The following is a 20,779-nucleotide window of genomic DNA, read 5'->3' as shown; positions in this document are numbered from 1 at the left end:
ATATGTAAACATCTTAGTGTATCCTTCATAGCGAGATCCTTTATTTGTGCCTGGACGCGACTTTTAGGTATGTAATGTCAAAATGGGTACATCGATAGATTGCTCATGGAATCTTCTGTTCCCTATTTTGTCTTACTTTTTTCTTTAGTCTTTTAACTTGAGACCTTTAACTTATTCCCTATCATCTTCCTTTGAACTGGTGCTGAAATAAACTTTTCAAAGTGTTGCAAATGCCATGAAACCCTTGTTTATCTTTGACTTGGAATGAGATTACAAGTTTTGTTCTGACGCTGACCGGAGTCCTTAGCTGGGAGGGAAACAGTCGAATGTATAATTATAGTTTTGAGAGATATTTTTTTCCTTGTAAATCATCTCTATTATGTACCTACTTATATATTTTTTAAATTTCTATGTGAAGGCATAAAGTGATGCAGCAACCCTTTTTGGGTTTGGCATTTTATTTCATCCTGATAGCTCTGGGCCTGGAATGATTCTATTAGATTTTGCCTCGACTCTAGCCAGGATCTTGCTAAGAGACATGAGGTGGCAGTTAATTGAAAAAGAAACTTCGAAATAAAACCAAACAGCTGCACCCCATCTTCCCAATTATAGTATTTAATAGCGTAATGGATGAGAATCCTTTTACCTATTATTGTTGTTGTTATTTAAAAAATAAATCAACCTTGTATAAATGTACTGTGTGTATTTGGCCTCTGAAATAAAGCAACATGAAACAAGATATCTTGTCAAGATTTAATATATGTAATAATACTTTGCCAAAAGGACATGTGTCATGACTAGTCAAAAATATAATTGCCCTCAGAAACCATAACAATAATTCAGCTAACTTAACTACTGTTAACTGCGTTACTCTAGAAAGACGGGTATTTAAACATTTGGAAAATGAAAACTCGTCCTTCAAATATCGATTGATTTAAATGACCCTCATCTTGGCAAAAATCCTGAAACCTGGGGTCTCGCAAGAATTAACTAACAATAACACTTGAAACAGGTTGGGATCCTATCTGCATCGCAAAGCGTCCAAGACTATAATGCTTTTTAAAATATGAGAACACAGCTCAGAGAAAAATGGATAACATACCTGAACACATTTAATTGAAGTGCTGCACATGATTCAAATTAGATGAATAGGAAAACCAATGAAAATTGGCAAAAAACATGTCTTTCACATGCACACACAATACATATAATTATAATGTACGACTCAGAAAAATAGAAATTACTTGGTTTGCATTTTCACCAGAGCCGTAGTTAATGTTAATAACAATATTGCATAATTTTCCTCTATACAACTTTAATGCCATAGTCCACAAATAATCCATATAATTTAATAACATGTTTATGTAAAAGTGTATATTTTATATTTCTGATTAAGTGTCTTAAATTATATAAAGTATATCTGTTCTTATTGTAGAAATTATTGATATAATGATAATATTAATAATAATAAGAAGAAGAAGAAGAAGAACAATAAAAACGACTTATAATGATAATAATAATTGTCATTATTATATTGATGATATAATAACAAAAACACGGATATCAAAAAGGAGGATGAGCGAAAGGGGGAAGGAGTGAAGAGGAGGAGGTGTAGAATGATAAGATTAGCACTAAAATTGTATTAAAAATTGTACTCAGCATCTACGAGAACAGTCCATTTTTTTCTACATAACAAGAGCGATAATTTAATTCCTCTTTGATATTGTGGTATTCTAATCAAGTACAAGTACGAGTACTACTACTATTACGAGTAATAGTAATAATAATAAAATTTACCCAGCACTTTCTGAGTATCAACAAGCATCCATTGCTACAAATACACCACAACTGGCGACGAGGTAAATAACTATCTTATTAATCAAGGGTAAAAACGCCTAAAACATTTGATTATGATGAGATTGAACCTTTTAGAAATTACAAAGAAAGGCTTGATGCACACATCACAGCTAACGATGTGTCAGAAAACACAGCTAACGATGTGTCAGAAAACACAGCTAACGATGTGTCAGAAAACACAGCTAACGATGTGTCAGAAAACACAGCTAACGATGTGTCAGAAAACACAGCTAACGATGTGTCAGAAAACACAGCTAACGATGTGTCAGAAAACACAGCTAACGATGTGTCAGAAAACAGAGCTAACGATGTGTCAGAAAACACAGCTAACGATGTGTCAGAAAACACAGCTAACGATGTGTCAGAAAACACAGCTAACGATGTGTCAGAAAACACAGCTAACGATGTGTCAGAAAACACAGCTAACGATGTGTCAGAAAACACAGCTAACGATGTGTCAGAAAACACAGCTAACGATGTGTCAGAAAACACAGCTAACGATGTGTCAGAAAACACAGCTAACGATGTGTCAGAAAACAGAGCTAACGATGTGTCAGAAAACACAGCTAACGATGTGTCAGAAAACACAGCTAACGATGTGTCAGAAAACACAGCTAACGATGTGTCAGAAAACACAGCTAACGATGTGTCAGAAAACACAGCTAACGATGTGTCAGAAAACACAGCTAACGATGTGTCAGAAAACACAGCTAACGATGTGTCAGAAAACACAGCTAACGATGTGTCAGAAAACACAGCTAACGATGTGTCAGAAAACACAGCTAACGATGTGTCAGAAAACACAGCTAACGATGTGTCAGAAAACAGAGCTAACGATGTGTCAGAAAACACAGCTAACGATGTGTCAGAAAACACAGCTAACGATGTGTCAGAAAACACAGCTAACGATGTGTCAGAAAACACAGCTAACGATGTGTCAGAAAACACAGCTAACGATGTGTCAGAAAACACAGCTAACGATGTGTCAGAAAACACAGCTAACGATGTGTCAGAAAACACAGCTAACGATGTGTCAGAAAACACAGCTAACGATGTGTCAGAAAACACAGCTAACGATGTGTCAGAAAACACAGCTAACGATGTGTCAGAAAACACAGCTAACGATGTGTCAGAAAACACAGCTAACGATGTGTCAGAAAACACAGCTAACGATGTGTCAGAAAACACAGCTAACGATGTGTCAGAAAACACAGCTAACGATGTGTCAGAAAACAGAGCTAACGATGTGTCAGAAAACACAGCTAACGATGTGTCAGAAAACAGACTGCTCTGCTTTTGTCATCTATAGGGGCTAAAACATACAATACCCTACGATCTCTGACAGCACCTGATCTTCCTTCATCGAGATCTTACTCAGACTTGTGTGCATAACTTCCACACACTTTTTCGCCTGTCCCATTAGAGATAATGGAGCGCTTTAAATTCCATAGGCGCAATCAAACAAGCAGCGAATCTGTGTCGGAATACATCGCAGCCATCAGAAGGTTATCTGAACACTGTAACTTTGGTGACGTACTTCTCACAACACCTCGTGACCGTTTTGTCTGCGGCCTCAAGGACGAAACAATTCAAAAGCGCCTTCTTCAAGAGAAAGATCTCAGCTTTGAAACAGCTACCTCCCTAGCGTTGGCTATGGAAACGGTTCACCACGATACTGCAGAGCTACACAGGGGCAACACAGGTTCCGAACTTCATCAAGTTAACACAACTAAAATGACAAAATCCTCCAGCAAACAAAAGGCTACACGACTGCCACCATGTCTGTCTTGCGGCAAAACTAATCATCAGAGAAGCGATTGTTTCCTGCAAGATGCCATCTGCAAACAGTGTGGAAAGCAAGGTCATATACAGACTGTTTGTAAATCCAAACCAACCAAGACCATCCACAAACCGCAGAGACCTCCAAAAAGGAGGGAAAAATCGGTGCACTCTGTAACAGATGACAAATTCAGCATCAACATATTCAATATTTCCCATAACGGTTCTTCACCAAAAATCACGACCAACATTCCAATTGACAACACTTCTGTCACAATGGAGATTGATACCGGCTCAGCTTTAACAATCATGTCTTTAGAAGATTATGTTAATAACTTCGGACGTAAACCAAAGCTTCACAACACAGACATCAGACTTAAAGCCTACACTGGCGAAATAATCGAGCACCCAAGAAAATCAAAGAATGTTTATTCTCAAAAAGGAAGGCAACCCAATCTTAGGTCGAGAATAGCTTACAAAACTTAAACTTGATAGGCAAGAAATTAAGAGCCTGACAACTACCATCCAAATGAGTCCAGAAACAGATTAAAACACAATTTCCTGACCTATTTTCTCCAGGTATTGGCACTGTTAAAAACTTAAATGCGTCACTGAAACTAAAGGAAAATTCCAAGCCAAAATTCCTAAAATCAAGGACTGTTCCTTACGCCTTGAGAACCAAAATAGAAAATGAATTAAGAAACCTTGAAGAACAGGACATCCTGACCAAAGTCACTCACAGCGAATGGGCTACACCCATTGTAACGGTCACAAAACGATCCTGTGACATTAGGATATGTGGGGATTTTAAGGTCACAATAAACCCTGCACTCATAGCAGAACAATACACACTACCAAGGATGGAAGATATGTTAGCCAACCTGCAGCAAGGTAAAACGTTTTCCAAAATTGACCTCAGACAGGCTTATCTACAATTAACCCTCGATGACGAATCAAAAAAACTTACAACCATCAACACGCATCAAGGTCTCTACACTTACAACAGGCTCATATTTGGCATCACTTCAGCGCCTGCAATATGGCAAAGAACTATGGACCACATACTGAACGGTTTACCTGCTCAGTGTAACCAAGACGACATAATTGTCATTGGGAAAGATGATATAGAACACCGTCAAAATCTGCGAAACGTCCTGAAGCGATTACAGGATTTCGGTCTCAAGGCGAATCTCGATAACTGTCACTTTTTCCAAAAAGAAGTCCTCTTCTGTGGCATAAAGACCTCTTCTCAGGGTCTTCACAAAACAAAGGACAAGATTGAAGCCATCGTAGATGCACCTATTCCAACAACCAAAACCCAACTACGTTCATTTCTTGGTCAAAGCCATTGTATGACCAGCTTCAGCATAGCCGCAAACTCCAATTGTCTAAACAATGTCAAGAAGCCTTCGACAAGATCAAAGCTATGATCTCGTTCGATGAAATTCTCATCTGTTATGACCCCAAGCTCCCGTTGAGACTGCATCTGACGCTTCACCATATGGCATTGGCGCAGTACTATCACACATCACAGACAGTGGCGATGAAAGACCGATTGCATATATGTCGAAATCTCTAAACTCTGCTGAACAAAAGTACAGCCAAATCGACAAGGAAGCTCTCGGTATTATTTGGTCAGTGTAGAAATTCTTTTAACTACCTCTGCGGTCGACACTTTACGTTAATCACAGACCATCAACCTCTAAAATACATCTTCAATCCAACCAAAGGAATTCCAGCAATGTCAGCTGCAAGACAGCAACGATACACATTATTTCTTTCTTGCTTTGACTATGATATAGAATACAAAAACTCAAAGGCGAACGCTAACGCTGATGGCCTCTCAAGACTTCCTTTACCCATCACGTCAACTGACATCGACCTTGCGGATGAAGTATATTACTCGGATATAATCAACTCCCTCCCGGTAAATGTTTTATCAGTTGCAAAAGAATCGTGACATGACCCAGTCATTGCTCAAGTCATAAACCATGTCAGAAACAACGATTGGCCAACTTCGCTCGATCCACAGTTGCAACCATACCACAATAAACGTGATGAACTCACGGTACAGCAAAACTGATTTCTATGGAGGTATTGTCTTATACCACCAGAGAAATTACGCAAAAACATTCTGTCAATGGTACACGAAGGACACCCAGGAATCGTTAAAATGAAGAGTCAAGTCCGCAGCTACATTTGGTGGCCATGTATTGACAAAGACATTGAAAGCATTACAAAATCATGCAATGGCTGCTCAGCAACTCAGCCAGATCCACCAAAGGCTCCATTACACCCATGGCAATGGCCTGAAAAAGCATGGCAACATATCCACATAGACTATGCCAGTCCTTTCATGGGCAACATGTTTCTAATCGTCGTGGACGCATTGCTACAAATACACCACAGATATGTTTGATGCTTGATAAGTCAACAATCTGTTGGAGAAGTTCAGGAACAAATAAATAGTACTAAGTAAGGAGCTGGGGCCTCCTGAAGAGATCAGGAAAAAATCAAAACAAAGTAGAAGTGAAAAGAAACAGGGATTAAATTAGCAAAAAAAATTGTTATGCTAATGAAAAGGTGGAAATGGAAAAGATTTCGGCTTCAGTACTGTTCCCATCTGAAGCTTTTTATTTCCACATCCACTTTTTCATTAGTATTTTTACGATCCCAGGCTTCAGGCAGCCCCTACCAGTCTAAATATCATAACGGGGGTGCTCCATGAGGGAAGAACTAAGAAAAATGGGGATATTCATTAAAAAAGACATAAAAGATAGTACAGATGGTATGTCGATGGTTTATGTGTCAAAGAAGTGACAATAGTGATAGACCTTAGTGAGAGCAAGATGAGATGACATCAAACAGCACCCTCCATAATACGTCGATATTTCCTTTGATCCTTCAGCATCTCTTGAAACACAGCATATTTTTTCTTGTGGTATCTGGAGAGGAATATAGAAATAGAATAATGTTGCTCAGATGTTCACAAGACAAATTTAAGAGTGAAACAATGGGATACGCCATGGCATAAAAACTATGAAAAAAAGTTACGGCTTCATGATTCCTACAAAGAATTCGATGTGACCATCATGTACATATTTGCAGGTCTGATAATTTAAATTGTTATGGGCTCACTATTGTAATCCTCTCAAACCAAGGCAAAAAAAGTGTCCATTATAACAATGTTAAATTAAGTCCATAATTGCGTTTGGTTATCAGACCTACAAATTATGTATACCTAGGATATTACCCAAGGCCCTGAACTGGTATTATGTTGGGGTGACTAAGATGCTGGAAATTATATTCATGACTATAATATGTGATTTTGCTTATCGAGACGGGTGTAAAAAATTTGACCCCCCCCCCCCCCCATCCCTAGTTTTTTTTCCACCAATGTCTTTGTCCAATAAACTTATATGCAACTAACCGGCTGCTTGTGTCGTCATATATATTACATGTCCATTGTCCACCAGAACGGAGATAAATTATAAATGTTATGAGCTTTTTTCCAACACTGTTAAGTACTATCTGATACACTATTTGAAACCATCCAAAATTATTTGCTAAGCTACGCCACTGGATGCAACTTTGTTGTGAATATTTTCCCCACGAGAAAGGGAATCAACACATCATTACTGTAAATATTTTAACGTTTGAGTCAAATTATATTGCAAACGATGAAAAGATCAAAAGAATTTGCCATTGTGAAAAAACTGTTTGGTCTATCACTATCGGTACTCAAAATTCGTAATGTCACTTAAAATATAAGCCCACATGCAAAAAATCATGACATCACATTTCGTAAACTTGGAGGAATTTGCGCTATTCTGTGCGCAAGGGACTTGGAACAAATTTTAAAAAAAAATTATCTCTGTGCCAAGTAAAACCTAATTATCTATAAATTAGACAATCGGCATTGAGTTCAAATTCTTTTTCATCAATTCTTGAATTTTATATTTTGTGTTGATTGACCTATCATCCCGTTCATTGAATAGACACCTATGTTTGTAATAGCATATTACTAACTGACATCAAAATTTTGTGGGTAAATGTGTGGTGTCCGGGGTCCCTCAACTGAGAGGGTCAAGAATAGCCCAACGCCAAGCCAGCGTGTCGTAAAAGGCGACTAATGGTGTGTGATTCCCCCATCTTTGAGTCACCTGGTCCTCCAGGTTGGGGGTTGGCAAAGGGTTAACACCCCTTTCCGTTAAACTCTAACCGTTACAGAAACACAGACAGACAAACCAAATCCTTTTTTTAGCTTGGGCGACCGAAGAGTTTCTGGAATTACAGAATTTATACAGAGAAGTGGTAAGACCTGGAATGAGATAAAAAAGTTGGCTCAGGATAGAGAAGGATGGAAACTGTTTGTCTGTGGCCTATACCCTGACCCAGGGTGAAAAAGGCAATGATGATGAAATGTCATAAGACGAAACTTTTAAAAAGGTTGACACAAAGAATAAATGACAAAAAAAAACACAAAAAAACAATACACAAAATACATTTATATAACAAACACATTCATAAGCATAAATCAAACTTTAAAAATCAAGCCAAAACCAGTCACATTTCATTGCTAATGATGAATATCCAGTACCTTGATGTCTCCTTGTTAGGTGTGATTACTTTTCCATCACCTCCCAGTATAGACATTGCTTCCTGGAAATAAAATTTTCCGATGAAGTGATTCAATAGCTGTGCAAACTCAACTAAAATAAGATTCTCCTTTATTCATCCTAAAGAAGATAATTGTCTCTAGGGCACTGTTTTAGCCATAGTTTTTCTTTGCTGCTACAGCTTATATTTGGTATGGCCATAATAATATTTAAGTATTTTTCAAGAGAGCGCTTTTTAAATGTGTTACCATGTGTAAGAATAAGTGCCCATCATTCTTATGCAGCCATTTTAGGCACAATATTTTGGACCAAAGGAACCTCTGGTTTTTATATTTTTTATAGGATTTACACATTGTAATTACAGTGCAACCTATCTAAAATGACATCGTCAGGATCAAAATAAAGGTGTTCTAAAAATCAATAACAAAGAAATTCCTTCTGTTGTTTCACTTTGTCGGTAGTGAATTGAAAGAAATTTATATTCTGAGATAAAAAGCCTGCTTTATGGTTCAGCAACTAAAACGAGTGAGTTGCACTCACTTTGTGATGATAAAACAAGACACCGACCGAGAGTAAGGGTCAAATGGAGGGCAAGACGAACTGGAGAGGAAAATGAATGCACCCAGTTTGTAGCCTAAGCTAGAGTTTTTGTCTCATATTTTGTCACCTACAAAACAAGTCCGGAGTGGGCTGGACATCATTGGTCGACCAAACAAGCAGTTTCATTGAACTAGAAATTTCTCCTTGACTGTAATTTGAAGTTTACAATTGCCGCTATATTAATGTCTTTATACAGGGTTTTTACTAAAACGTATGTCATTATGGTGACTTTTTCATTACTAAAGATAAATAAGGAAAAAAAATCAGGACTTGGAAAATAAGTTGCTATAACGGAAGTCATTATAAGTGGGGTGGGCTACACTGTATCACCAATGAATGAGAGGGGGAGCCACCTGTATATGAGATACTTTGCCAGACGCACACATTCCTAATATGGCAGCACCCAAGAGCACAGATTCTTCTGTCTTTGGCACAATAAGAGGAAGACCTGAAAAAAGGAAATCAAAATTATTTTCAAATAAACTTGAGTGTTATATATATATTTCAATATTGAACTTGATTGAAAAAGAAGCAGAGAAAAATGTATTGTTGGCATCTATTTCTTACCGTTAAGGCATGTAATGATAATTTGGATTGAATTACAATACATGACATGCTACATAGCATTCAGTCAGCACTCGTATGATTAGTATGGGATGTAGACCTTTGTCACTGTCTAACACTAACCAAGGAAGTGCAAAATTCAAATCCTTTCAGAATTTGAGCAAATAAACAAAACAAATATGAAATTGAATCGTGTTTCTTAGACACTCAGAGACAGAAACTAACAGTATGTAAACTATACTATTAGCTTCAAATTGTCAACTGAAAAGAATAATTTAAAAAAACATGAAACTTATTGAATGGCCTGCAAACATGTTCCAAAAAAGAAACAAATTAAAAAGTTACTGCTAAAGACTTGAATTATGTACTCTTGAAAACGGACCTGTCTGGAATGTTTTGATAATTTCATTATATCAACATTGTAAATTCTGGTATAGCAAAATGTCTCCATAAAAAAATTAACTTATGAATATCATGTTATTATGAAAAACAGGAGCAAAGATCAATGAAAAGATTTCATTGGCCAAAGGGGTTTGAAGGAAGTGTTAAAAGAAAGGGGTGGGGTGGGGGAAATCTTTCTGATTTATGATGATAGATGAGCCTATTCTTGTATATCTATGTGTTTAACAGCCAATTGGTCTTGTAGTATGACACTCGACTTTGGGCCATTAGGTACAGGGTTGAGTCAAATCTGACTGGCATGTAGTAGAATCCTTGGAGAAGACTCTTTACTCATGTTCTTTACTCAGCTGTAAATTGTGTACCTGGCCATTAACAGCGTTGACTCTGTTGGAGAAAAAAAAAATGAAATATCACCTTACAGGCGTCATGTTTTGTTCTACATTTAAAGTGTTGCTGTTCGCTGGTGGCCCTTGTAAAGCACTATGAATATGTTTAATGGATATCGCCTTACAGGCGTCATGTTTTGTTCTACATTTAAAGTGTTGCTGTTCGCTGGTGGCCCTTGTAAAGCACTATGAATATGTTTAATGGATATCGCCTTACAAGCGTCATGTTTTGTTCTACATTTAAAGTGTTGCTGTTCGCTGGTGGCCCTTGTAAAGCACTATGAATATGTTTAATGGATATCGCCTTACAGGCGTCATGTTTTGTTCTACATTTAAAGTGTTGCTGTTCGCTGGTGGCCCTTGTAAAGCACTATGAATATGTTTAATGGATATCGCGCTAAACGAATGCTCAAGTTTTTTTTCTATATGTGCATTGAGTGTGTGCTGAACTGTATTTACTCTAAATAAACTGGCACGCATTATGTAAGCAATCCACAACTTACCTAAGACATCAGCATGAGTCTGTACAAACTGTTTGTTTTTACACAGCCCTCCACACACATAAACCCTTGAAATGGAATGGCCTGCCTCGTCCATGGCACTCACTATGGACTTGGTGCCATACTGATAACATATTGAAGAGGCAAAGGAGAAAATATTTTTAGTCATATTAGACTTCCTGTGCGTAAAGATCAAACAGTGTGTGCTGAATGAAACTTCCCTTAGACATCTTAAAAGAGTGAGAGAAAGTGAACATATGAAGAATTATAGGATAGCTCCTTGTCCATAAAACAGTCCATTTACTCTAAGCTATTATTTTCCTTTTTCTTTTTTTTTTGTTTGTTTGTTGCTTTAGGTCTCTTCCAACACAATTGAGGTTATATGAGAGACCGCTGAAACAAAAAAACAAGCAATCTAACAAAAATAGTACAAATGTAAATCAAAATCATAACCTAAAGATATCATAAGCTAAATTATAAATAACCAAGAACAAACAGGCAGAAGATTTACAGAAAAAAAAAAAATCCCCTGTCAAAAATACAATCACAAACCAAAGAAGCAGGATAGGCTAGTAAAGAGAAGAAGAAACGACATCACTATCGGATCGTACACCCATGCGAACATCATAGGTATATGATTCAAGGGTGATGCTCCCATCCAACCACCTGCTTATTTTCCTTTAAATCACGTGTGCGATTATTTAATATAAAAAATTTAGCAGGAAGATAAATGGAAAAGATTTTAAGGTACTTACAGCAAGGGCTTGAAGTGTTGCCAGATATGAAACAGCAAGGCTTCTTTCGCCTGGTGATAAATCTAAACCACTCATCTGATAAAAAACAAAAAAAGAAGGAGAGTTAATTTCAGTACATTAATAATGGTGATAATAATAATAATAATAATAATAATAATAATAATAATAATAATAATAATAATAATAATAATAATAATAATAATAATAATAATAATAATAATAATAATGATGATGATGGTGATGATGATGGCGATGATATGATGATGATGATGATGATGATGATGATGATGATAATACAGTTTAAGCCAGTAAGTGGAACGCTGCTTTATCTGAACAACCGGTTACTTGGAATGATCTGTCAGTGACAGAATTTTTGCTAAATAATTTGTACTGGTTAATCTGAAGGCAAACATGACTTTTAAAAAATGTGAAGCAGGAAATGGTGCTGAATAAAAATCTTAAAGTCTTTACGATAGGGTACAGGTAAAAAAATATTTTAAAATAAATAAATAAAAGTAAAATAACAAAAAAACCCACAGATTTTAATAAACCAATGTGCTTCTTGGTAAAATCTTACCATTCCACGAAGTGCAGGATCTGCTAGAGGTGAACGATTACCATGAAAATCTGGCCACATGTGGAGGTCTCTTGTTAGAAAGGCAGGATTAGCATACTTCTCTTCTACTGTCAATTTCTCAAGGAGAATGTTGAGGTATGTGTACTGATGAACACCACTTGAAAATTTGAGAAAGTACATATGTTGACATTATAAAGGATGAATTCTGTTAACATAGACATTGGAAATGCAATTTATAACGTAGCCGCCAAATTTTCAAAGAGCTAAATCAGGACCCAAAATGGCAGTGTGTTTGGACTGTTATAAATTATAATCCAGATTTAGACTATACTCTTTAAATTGTCTATTCCTCGCTTTAATTTGCTAAAAATTTCTAATCCTGGGACATGCCAGGGTCATTTCCTTACATAAAAAGCAGCCCAATGCAAAAAATTATATTTTTTTTCTTTCTTCTTTTTCTCCAGACTGCCGAATCTGGTCACTATGTAATAGTTTCACCTTTATTCATGTCAAACTAGTGTGACACAGCACATATGCCTCTTGTGAATGTAAAACTGAAACCCTTGAAACTAACTCTATATCAAATACCTATTTAATTAATCTTATTGTAATGTCTTCATATCACAGATTTAAAAAAAAAAGAATATATTACATAAGTTTTTATACCACTATGACACTGTGCACTTGAAGTGATGATTATAAGATCATTAGTGTGAGACACCTTGATATTTAAATGGAAAGAGTTATATGGAAACTACGGTCATCATACTATACTTGATATAACAGAGTCACATATTATTCTATTCCCTTTCATATTTTAGCCCTAATTTCTGCTTCTTTCAAATATTTTTTAAAAAAAGAGGTTTCATAGATAAGATTTGGCAAATATATATATACAAAATACATAAACAAATGAATAAAAAGTTTATTAATATTCTGCTTTTCGTTTTAGATTCGCAAAATTGGAAACGTAAATAAAGAAATAAATAAATCAATTAAGAGCTTACCAATCTTCTGCCATTATCTTTATATGAAGAAAATCGGTAACAAAAATAAATGCCTGAAAAAATAATTAATTAAAGAGCTTACCAATCTTCTGCTTCTCTCATTACATGTGGATAAGCTGCATGATTGGAGGTGACAAAATCAATCTGGTATGAAAGGAAAGGAGAGTTTTAAAAAAGCAATGTATTTTCACAACTTAAACATAAAGGAAAGAAATATCAAAACAAACCAATTATTAAAGAATGCAACAATAATCTAAAAATATGTCCCACTTCAGTCCTAGAACTTTGAACCAAAAGCTAATTCTTACAAGACTTCCTGCGGCACTTTGACCTCCTTCATTGACCCACATACCAGGCACCATGGCGTTGTAGTATGGGCCCCAGACTCCTGTCACTGGGACTCGCTTCTTGCTACACTGGAAATAGAAATTCATATAGGTGTAATGCATTATAGATGAATCATTCATACAATTAAAAAATAACAAATTTCAAACTTTAAATTATGATTTGCATTAAAATATGGATTAATAAACTCACCTCTCCTCTTATTTTTATATCTTTTTAAAAAAAATAAGATATTTGACTTTTCAATCCCACATTAATTAATTTTTTTTTCTACATCTTGCGGCTCTATTCTTATCGACTCAGTAACGTTACAGCCTGAATCTCAGTTTTATTCTTCTTCTTTGAGCAAGAAATCAAGTCCAAATCAAATGGTTCACTTTGCAGTGGTGCAACTGCAATGTTTGAGTTACTAACCACGATGTGACAATTGGAGGTACCAGCTATCAGAACTAAGCAACGGTCCATGTCAATTTCTAAATCACCATGGCAACTGAGGCAACCTACGTTGGAAAAATAAAAAAAAGAAAAAAAATGATCTTGAGTTTTGTAATAATTTTTAATATAAAATGATTTGTACTACACAAATATCTGGACTGATTCAAGCAGAATAACAAAGGACATTGTCCTCGTACGGTGTGAAGAAATCTAAATGCACACCTGTATATACTATTAATAAACCCCCACCAAAATGAACTTCCTCCAAATCTGGATATTCATAACCCCCCTGTAAACATGAACATTACAAAAATATTAACTATCTACAATGACAATAAATTGAAAAGATTGAGCCGAAGCCACTGAATTGAAAAAAAAAATGAAATAAAGCAAATATGAATATAAAATATTACCTAATGCCCCAGCGTGTGCATCTATAATGGAAGTTCCCACAGCTGTTCCTGGAATCAGACCAAGCTCTTTACTGACACACTCTGTGAGACCTTTACCACAAGCCGACCCAATATTCTTCACCTCTGTTCCTGAATTTTAATGTTAAGGAAAATAACAACAGAAAAAATAAATAAATAAACATTAGATCATTAAAAGAGTACAAACATTTTGGAGGCAAATTCTTTTACCGTTTAGTTAGAGTAGAGAAGAGCTAAATGAAGCCTGAAATAGTTAATCAACTGAGTACGGAAAGTGGAAAGGAGAAAATTAATAAACTATGTAGGTTTTAGGCTCAAGTCCCATTTAGCAAACAAAAAAACCCAAAATGATAAATCTAGCATTATATGTGATATGTAAATGGTAATATAATTAATTGTTTTATAGTTCATTTTCAACCGCCCATCCATGTTAATTGGCACTGGCATGAATTGGAAAGGCAACAGTTTAATTTTGTCAGACATAATAAAGTTGCAATTCGTCAACTAATAACACATTCATTCATAAATATTGAAAATGAAACATCTTTTTGTTTGGTATCGTTAGCTCTGTATTCCAGATAATCAATCAAACACGATGATTAAGCAGAACTGATTCAAGTTGTATAGGTAAACAAAAATAAAACAAAATCAAAATTGCTTGAGGCTTAAACTCTAGTCTAAGACCAGATTCGAATGCAATGCCTTATCCTGTCACTAATACCTCTCAAATAATTTGATTTTGTATAGATAGAACAAAGTTGACGTCACTCCGGCCTTTGTTATTGTTTTTGCCATCTGTGTTTATGAGTAATTCTCACAAGCTGTATTAACCAGACAATATAAACGTTTAAGGTTACACATAGTATTGTGTGTTGCTCTGTTATACTTCTGGATGGCAATGTTGTGAGTTTCTTAACCAAGAGCACACTATCTCTAGATCAGTGCTCTTGTAACTTATCCAAAGAATTGATCCTATACAGGAAACTAAACCATGAAATGAGAAGATTCATTATTTTAAAAATCATACCACACAAATACAAACAGAAAATAATAAAACACGAAATAAAAAAAAAGACAAAAAACAAAACAAAAGAAAGAAAAAAAAAAGAAGAAAATAAATTTTTATAAAACAAAACAAAACAACAACAACAAAAATTAAAAACATATAGGATTTTTTAACTCAAATGTGGCTGTGGTGGGACGGCTGCATCGGGAATAAATTTGAAATTGTAAACATTAGAGTTTAAGAATCCTTTCATTATAATCCTCCAATAACCTTAAAAATCAATTATCTTTTTATATTTCTGATCTTCTGCTGCATTTGCTGAAATTGAGTCTTAATGATTTTAACTGTATAATAATTACCAGTGAGGTCAAGAAAACATTAGGTGTCATGTCTTTTAATTGTGTCATAGAGGTATGAATATTTCTTCTTTCATTTTTTACATAGCACATTAGAGGTAGGCGTTAACGTAATAATAATAATATCACCGAACTATAAGATTGTTTCTAAATCCAGAGCTAGTGGCACTGGCAGTGGAATTCATGCTCAACATAAAGACATTTAAGGACTACAGAGTAAAAATATAAATTATCCATCAATGGAATGGCTTAAGGTCACAACCGATGCGGGTCTGACACCTGAACCCACTTATGGGCCTAGTTTAACATGGTTGTAATGGACAATATTTAGTGTTAATTTTTTATTTTACCATTACAAAAATGAGCCCATAAGAAATTGGGTTATCAGACCAACAAATAAATGCACATCGGTCACTCCTTAAAACAACCTTAATTTACGTTTATCATCCTCTACCATCAAGAAGCAATCTATCAATTTGTGGAATATTCAAGTAGAAGTTAGAATACCTAATTGAAATTGAAACAACATTGAGTTAGAAATTGGTCATCGTGATATACCTCAATGAGCTAGGAGTGTGTCACATCGACATTATCCACCATTGACGATGCATACTATGCTAAACTCATGAGACCGTTTTGATTATAGCATATACTCTTATTTTTATTCGTAATAATATGATAAAATTGGGTTTTCGTCTTGCTCAAAACAGGTATATATATATCATATTTATATATATTTTATATATATATATATATATATATATATATATATATATATGCCTACCAATTTTATGCCGATTATTGGCTAAATCATCCAGCTCAATCAGAGAGAGAAATTCTTTATCCCAACAATCTTGCTGAGTTAAGTAACTCCACTTGCAACCAAGAGAACATGCTGAGCTGAGAAAGATATAAAAAGGAGATTCTTAGCATCTTTTGATATTCTGATTTAAGTTTGTGTGCATGAAATTATATTTCTTTTCAAATGTCAAATGAATAAAAAGTAAGTGGGTAAAGAAAAATGATAAAAATATTATACAAAAGAAACAAACAGGTAATAATTAAAAAAAATAAATCTGTGCTATTCTCTAGCTTATTCAAACCTGAGTAAAAATATGAAACTAGCATGAATTTCAAAATTCCATAAAGTCTATTGAAAAAAAAGGAAGATCAATACAAGACTGTTGGTATTGACGCTCACATTTTATTTAATTTCTCTCTGTAAAAACAAAAAGTCTCTACAAAAGCAATTGAGTCGATCGTTTTTAAATCAGTGACTTCAAGAAAACATCCATAAAAAAAAGAAGCCCTCTTCGAAATAAGAAGCTTTTAAATAAAAGTTACCGTGTCAAACTACTTGTGGCTTTCCAAGTGAGAAAGTCTGGCAAGTCAAAAAAATGTGCTGCATCCCTCCAAGTGTCTGGTAGATTCTGAAAGCAATAGATCAATAAAATAAATGGATTAAAAAAAAAAACCCAAAATTTTGAGGTTTAATAAGCAGCAAACTATCCACTAAAATGTGCCCATTATGCTTTACAAAGGGTTCTGATCCAAAAGCAACACTTCACGTGTAGGACAAGACATGATGCCAGTTCTTGTATACATATAAAATTGTCCAGCAATTAAAAAAAAATACAGTATAAAAAGTATGAATGATAGAAAGCTATGAACCAGTAGATTAGTATATGGCATTTGCATCGTAAATTGTTTTTCATTGATATATTAAAGAGAAGAATTTGTCTTTCTTTTCACAAATGCTCAACTTTCTTTTCAAGATTTATATTATTGTAACTCGTTGATATCAAACATATCCCAGTGTGATGTTAAATATCTTCAGATTGTTCAAAATATTCTGCACAGCTTGCCTTTGGGAAAGGCAGCAGCTTCTAATGTAAAGGCAAAGTTGACTCGGCAAAACCTTTGTTGAATAAATTGCACTGGCTGCCACTTGAAAAAAAAAGTTTTTTTAATTAGATTAACACCATTGTTTTCAAAACATTTGACAACTGTTCCAATAAACATGACAGATTTGTTAAAGCTAAGATACCAAAATGAAATTTACATTCTGCACAATGTTAAAGAAGCATAATATTTTGGATTTTAAAAATCAAAATATTAAGAATAGATTTATTGCTTTATCAATTTTGTAAATAAATGTATTTTCTAATATATCAGAAACACTATTCTAACTATTTTAAATCCGAAAGAAAAACAATTCTTTACAAATTGTGAAAAAGTATAACATCTGGTTAAGAATAATTAAGAACATGTATTTGTATGTTTGTGTGTGTTTGTGCTTGCACGCGTGTGTATCTGGTCATTTGTCCATTTTTCATTTCAACAAAAAGCAAGAATCATGCTTGATCCATATTTAAAACGTGTGAAAATGGTTAATGTATTGGTTCATTTATTCTTAATTTGGCTCTAATAACATTTGTTTTGTTTTCTTTGTTTGTTTTTCTAATGTGCATATTACTTGCGACAATGAGCAATGAATGTCTACTTTTTAAACTTTGAAAACAACAAATGAGAGGGAAAAGGAAAATCTTCTCAGGTAAAAAGTGGTCAGACAGGGGGTCCTTTTTCTGATCACACAGGAAATCAGTTGCTCTGACCACTCCTTTAATCATCGAGGGAAAATTTCTGATTAAAGGCATTGATTCATGATGAAATGCATGTGTAAAAAACTAAACAAACCTTCTTCAGCCACATGAGTTTGGGCAGCTGCATTTCTAGTGACATTTTTCCTCCAACAGTCTCCAAAATTGGATGTTTTGTTGCATTGATTGCCTCAGCTTCTTTGTGAGCACGGTGGTCCATCCACATTAATATGTTGCACTCATTTTCCCCTGTTAAAAAAAAATAAAATCAAAACCAAGGTAACTTTTTCAATGATCAAATCTCATATATTGGCGTATTGTTAAGATGCAACTGTTGTATATGGTGCATCAGATATTGTATGCATTGATAATAAATTGTGAGTTTTACCAGTAAAGGCAACTCAAATGGCTGCCTCATCTGTTTTGCAGATTGTAATTGTTTTATTAGTCATTGTCATGTTTTCTCATGAGTTTGTAATAAAACATTACACACAGCACAAGTCATATACACACAGACTCAGGCACACATGGCTGAATAATCCCCTGTGGAAATGATTGGTATTCACTGTAATGAATGCTACAGCTATGACCCATCACCAACGATACTAACCCATTTGATGAGAGCCTGATTAGCCACTAACTTCAAGTGATTATACTGCTCAATTTATGGAATTTTCCCAAATTTTGACATCGCGTTGTCATTTCTTATAGCTTCAACACCCTCAGGCATAGTGCATAGTGCTTGCACACAGCAAACTCAACTAATTTCCATCTCTTTCACTCATGCTAGGACTAAATTCTCCCCCTTTCATGGTGTGAGTCAGTTGCATTGAGTTGCCTTTAAATTGAATTCCCTCTGTGGTAATCATTGGGTGTTGACTCAAGCCAGGTGACTTCCCCTGTCCGGACTGCAATGCAATTAATTACCTCCTGGAGAGATAGTCCTTGGTTTCATATCCTTATCCAATACAACAAGAGAACACGTGGCATCAAACCCAAGACCTTTCACATATTCTGGCTTCACTTCACTTTTAGTCATTACATTCTGTGAAAGAGAAGGATAAATACATAGACAATTTTGTGTAATCAGTCAATCCTTTTGTATACGTACCTACTCTTTCTATATAATATGCCACTGCCTACAAACTTGAACTCATTCACACCTGAGCAAAATTAACCATTAAGTATGGGATATGTACAAATACACTTTACTTTTTCAGTCTCTCAAAAACTGGTCTCTTCTCTAGAAGCAACTGAATGATCTCTTGTTTTATAACATTTCAACACAAAAAAGTTTATACAGTGAAATTCTACTAACATTAAAATGGCCATATATACATTCGATTTAATGTAAATACTTTTCACTTGAAACGAATAGAATATGCATTCCAAACAATTAAGCGAATCCAAATTAAAACATTTACTCACAATGAAATCAATTCTAGTTCATTATATAACTAAACAACCAACCTTGATAGCTTCCACAACAGCTCTCCAAATATCATCAGATGACTGTTCATAGAAACCAGACTCTGGGTTCCATATCTTAATGTTTACCACAGACAGCGAGACAATGCTGCCATTGTCGTCTACAAGAGCTGCTCTTGTACTACCTGTCCCAACATCCACTCCTATGTAGTAGCCAATGTTAGAATTAGATGACATTCTTATTTCAATTGTGATGATTCAAAAGTGTATTCAGAGATATGAAGAGTATGAGTATGGCGCATCTGAAAAGGCGAAAAAAAGTATTGAAGATGAATGCATTGAAAACAAAATAAATAAATAAAATCTAAATAAATTAATAAAAACATAACATGGCATTCAACTCTACAACATTACCGCGTTGTTCGACTCCCGACAGTTAACGGTATTTCAACTGAAGGAATCACTTTTCTGTTGCGTTCCCTTAATTGATAGCTTTTATTGTTACCAAGCATATCTAAGAATTAAATCAAAGTAAATAATCCTATTTTAATAACAATTATGATGATCATAAAAAGAAAAATAATGACAATGATGATGATGAAATAATAATAATAATAATAATAATAATTAATAATAATAATAATAATATAATAATAATAATAATAATAATAATAATAATAATAATAAATAATAACAGCAACAACAATAATTATGATAAATTTTATTGGTAAACTTCTTTACCTACTCCAATAATGTAAGAATTATTTGGTTTAGCGGATAAAATAAAGTTAAGACTTGACTAGATACTTAAAGTTAAAGAAATTAAGAGTAAGATTAGACTTAGATATATCTAGATAGATAGACTAAGTACTTACTACTTTAACATAGAAAGGTTTCTACTCCTTTGGGGTACAAACTTGTTTTGGGCATGTTGTTAAATTGTATCTTGTTTCGTCTGTGATAAAAGCTGACACAGACAAAACAAGTAAAAGACGGTAAAAAGATGGAGTAGTGTAGACAAAGCTTCGATTTATCTATCAAGGCTAAGTTGTGGGGCAAAAGGAAAGTAAGGAAAGCGATGAATGGAACGAAAGAAGAGAATGTACACAAAAACGAGTTTCCAGAACAGCAG

At 34.7% G+C, this 20,779-nt stretch overlaps 2 protein-coding genes across 3 annotated transcripts; one reads left to right on the top strand and one right to left on the bottom strand.

Moving 5' to 3' along the window:
• Positions 1-741: 741 nt before the first annotated feature.
• LOC144967861 (FGGY carbohydrate kinase domain-containing protein-like) lies at positions 742-20,731 on the bottom strand. Of its 2 annotated transcripts, XR_013644472.1 has the most exons (17): positions 20,523-20,731; positions 19,690-19,949; positions 19,147-19,264; positions 18,317-18,468; positions 16,964-17,049; positions 16,404-16,519; positions 14,240-14,368; positions 13,806-13,891; positions 13,355-13,462; positions 13,129-13,190; positions 12,040-12,196; positions 11,463-11,537; positions 10,711-10,831; positions 9,209-9,303; positions 8,237-8,298; positions 3,022-6,581; positions 742-2,375 (listed from the first exon to the last, which is right to left on the bottom strand). XR_013644472.1 is itself a non-coding variant. In XM_078905596.1 (16 exons), exons 2-16 carry the CDS (start codon positions 19,882-19,884, stop codon positions 6,497-6,499), a joined length of 1,647 nt encoding a protein of 548 aa, XP_078761722.1. In that variant the 5' UTR covers positions 19,885-19,949; positions 20,523-20,731; the 3' UTR covers positions 742-6,496. The 2 variants fall into 2 exon arrangements, 1 of the variants encoding a protein (XP_078761722.1); XM_078905596.1 differs by having other exon boundaries at positions 742-6,581.
• LOC144967871 (uncharacterized) lies at positions 3,208-6,026 on the top strand. Its single transcript, XM_078905610.1, has one exon. It carries the CDS (start codon positions 3,286-3,288, stop codon positions 4,120-4,122), a length of 837 nt encoding a protein of 278 aa, XP_078761736.1. The 5' UTR covers positions 3,208-3,285; the 3' UTR covers positions 4,123-6,026.
• Positions 20,732-20,779: the final 48 nt, after the last annotated feature.

This window comes from Berghia stephanieae, chromosome 1, assembly GCF_034508935.2.
Source record: "Berghia stephanieae isolate SIO BIC M18660-M18661 chromosome 1, UCSD_Bste_1.3, whole genome shotgun sequence".
Taxonomy (NCBI): domain Eukaryota; kingdom Metazoa; phylum Mollusca; class Gastropoda; order Nudibranchia; family Aeolidiidae; genus Berghia; species Berghia stephanieae.
This window is presented reverse-complemented; position numbering and strand designations above follow the sequence as displayed.

Bases quoted from the DNA above. Each gene is read 5' to 3' on its own strand.
- LOC144967871 (XM_078905610.1), top strand. From the start codon at position 3,286: ATGGAGCGCTTTAAATTCCATAGGCGCAATCAAACAAGCAGCGAATCT.
- LOC144967861 (XM_078905596.1), bottom strand. From the start codon at position 19,884: ATGTCATCTAATTCTAACATTGGCTACTACATAGGAGTGGATGTTGGG. The intron at 9,304-10,710 runs GTAAGTTGTGGA...TCCTTTTTTCAG, and splicing joins GACTCATGCTGATGTCTTAG to GTCTTCCTCTTATTGTGCCA. The intron at 8,299-9,208 runs GTGGCTCCCCCT...TTTTATTTCCAG, and splicing joins GCAAAGTATCTCATATACAG to GAAGCAATGTCTATACTGGG.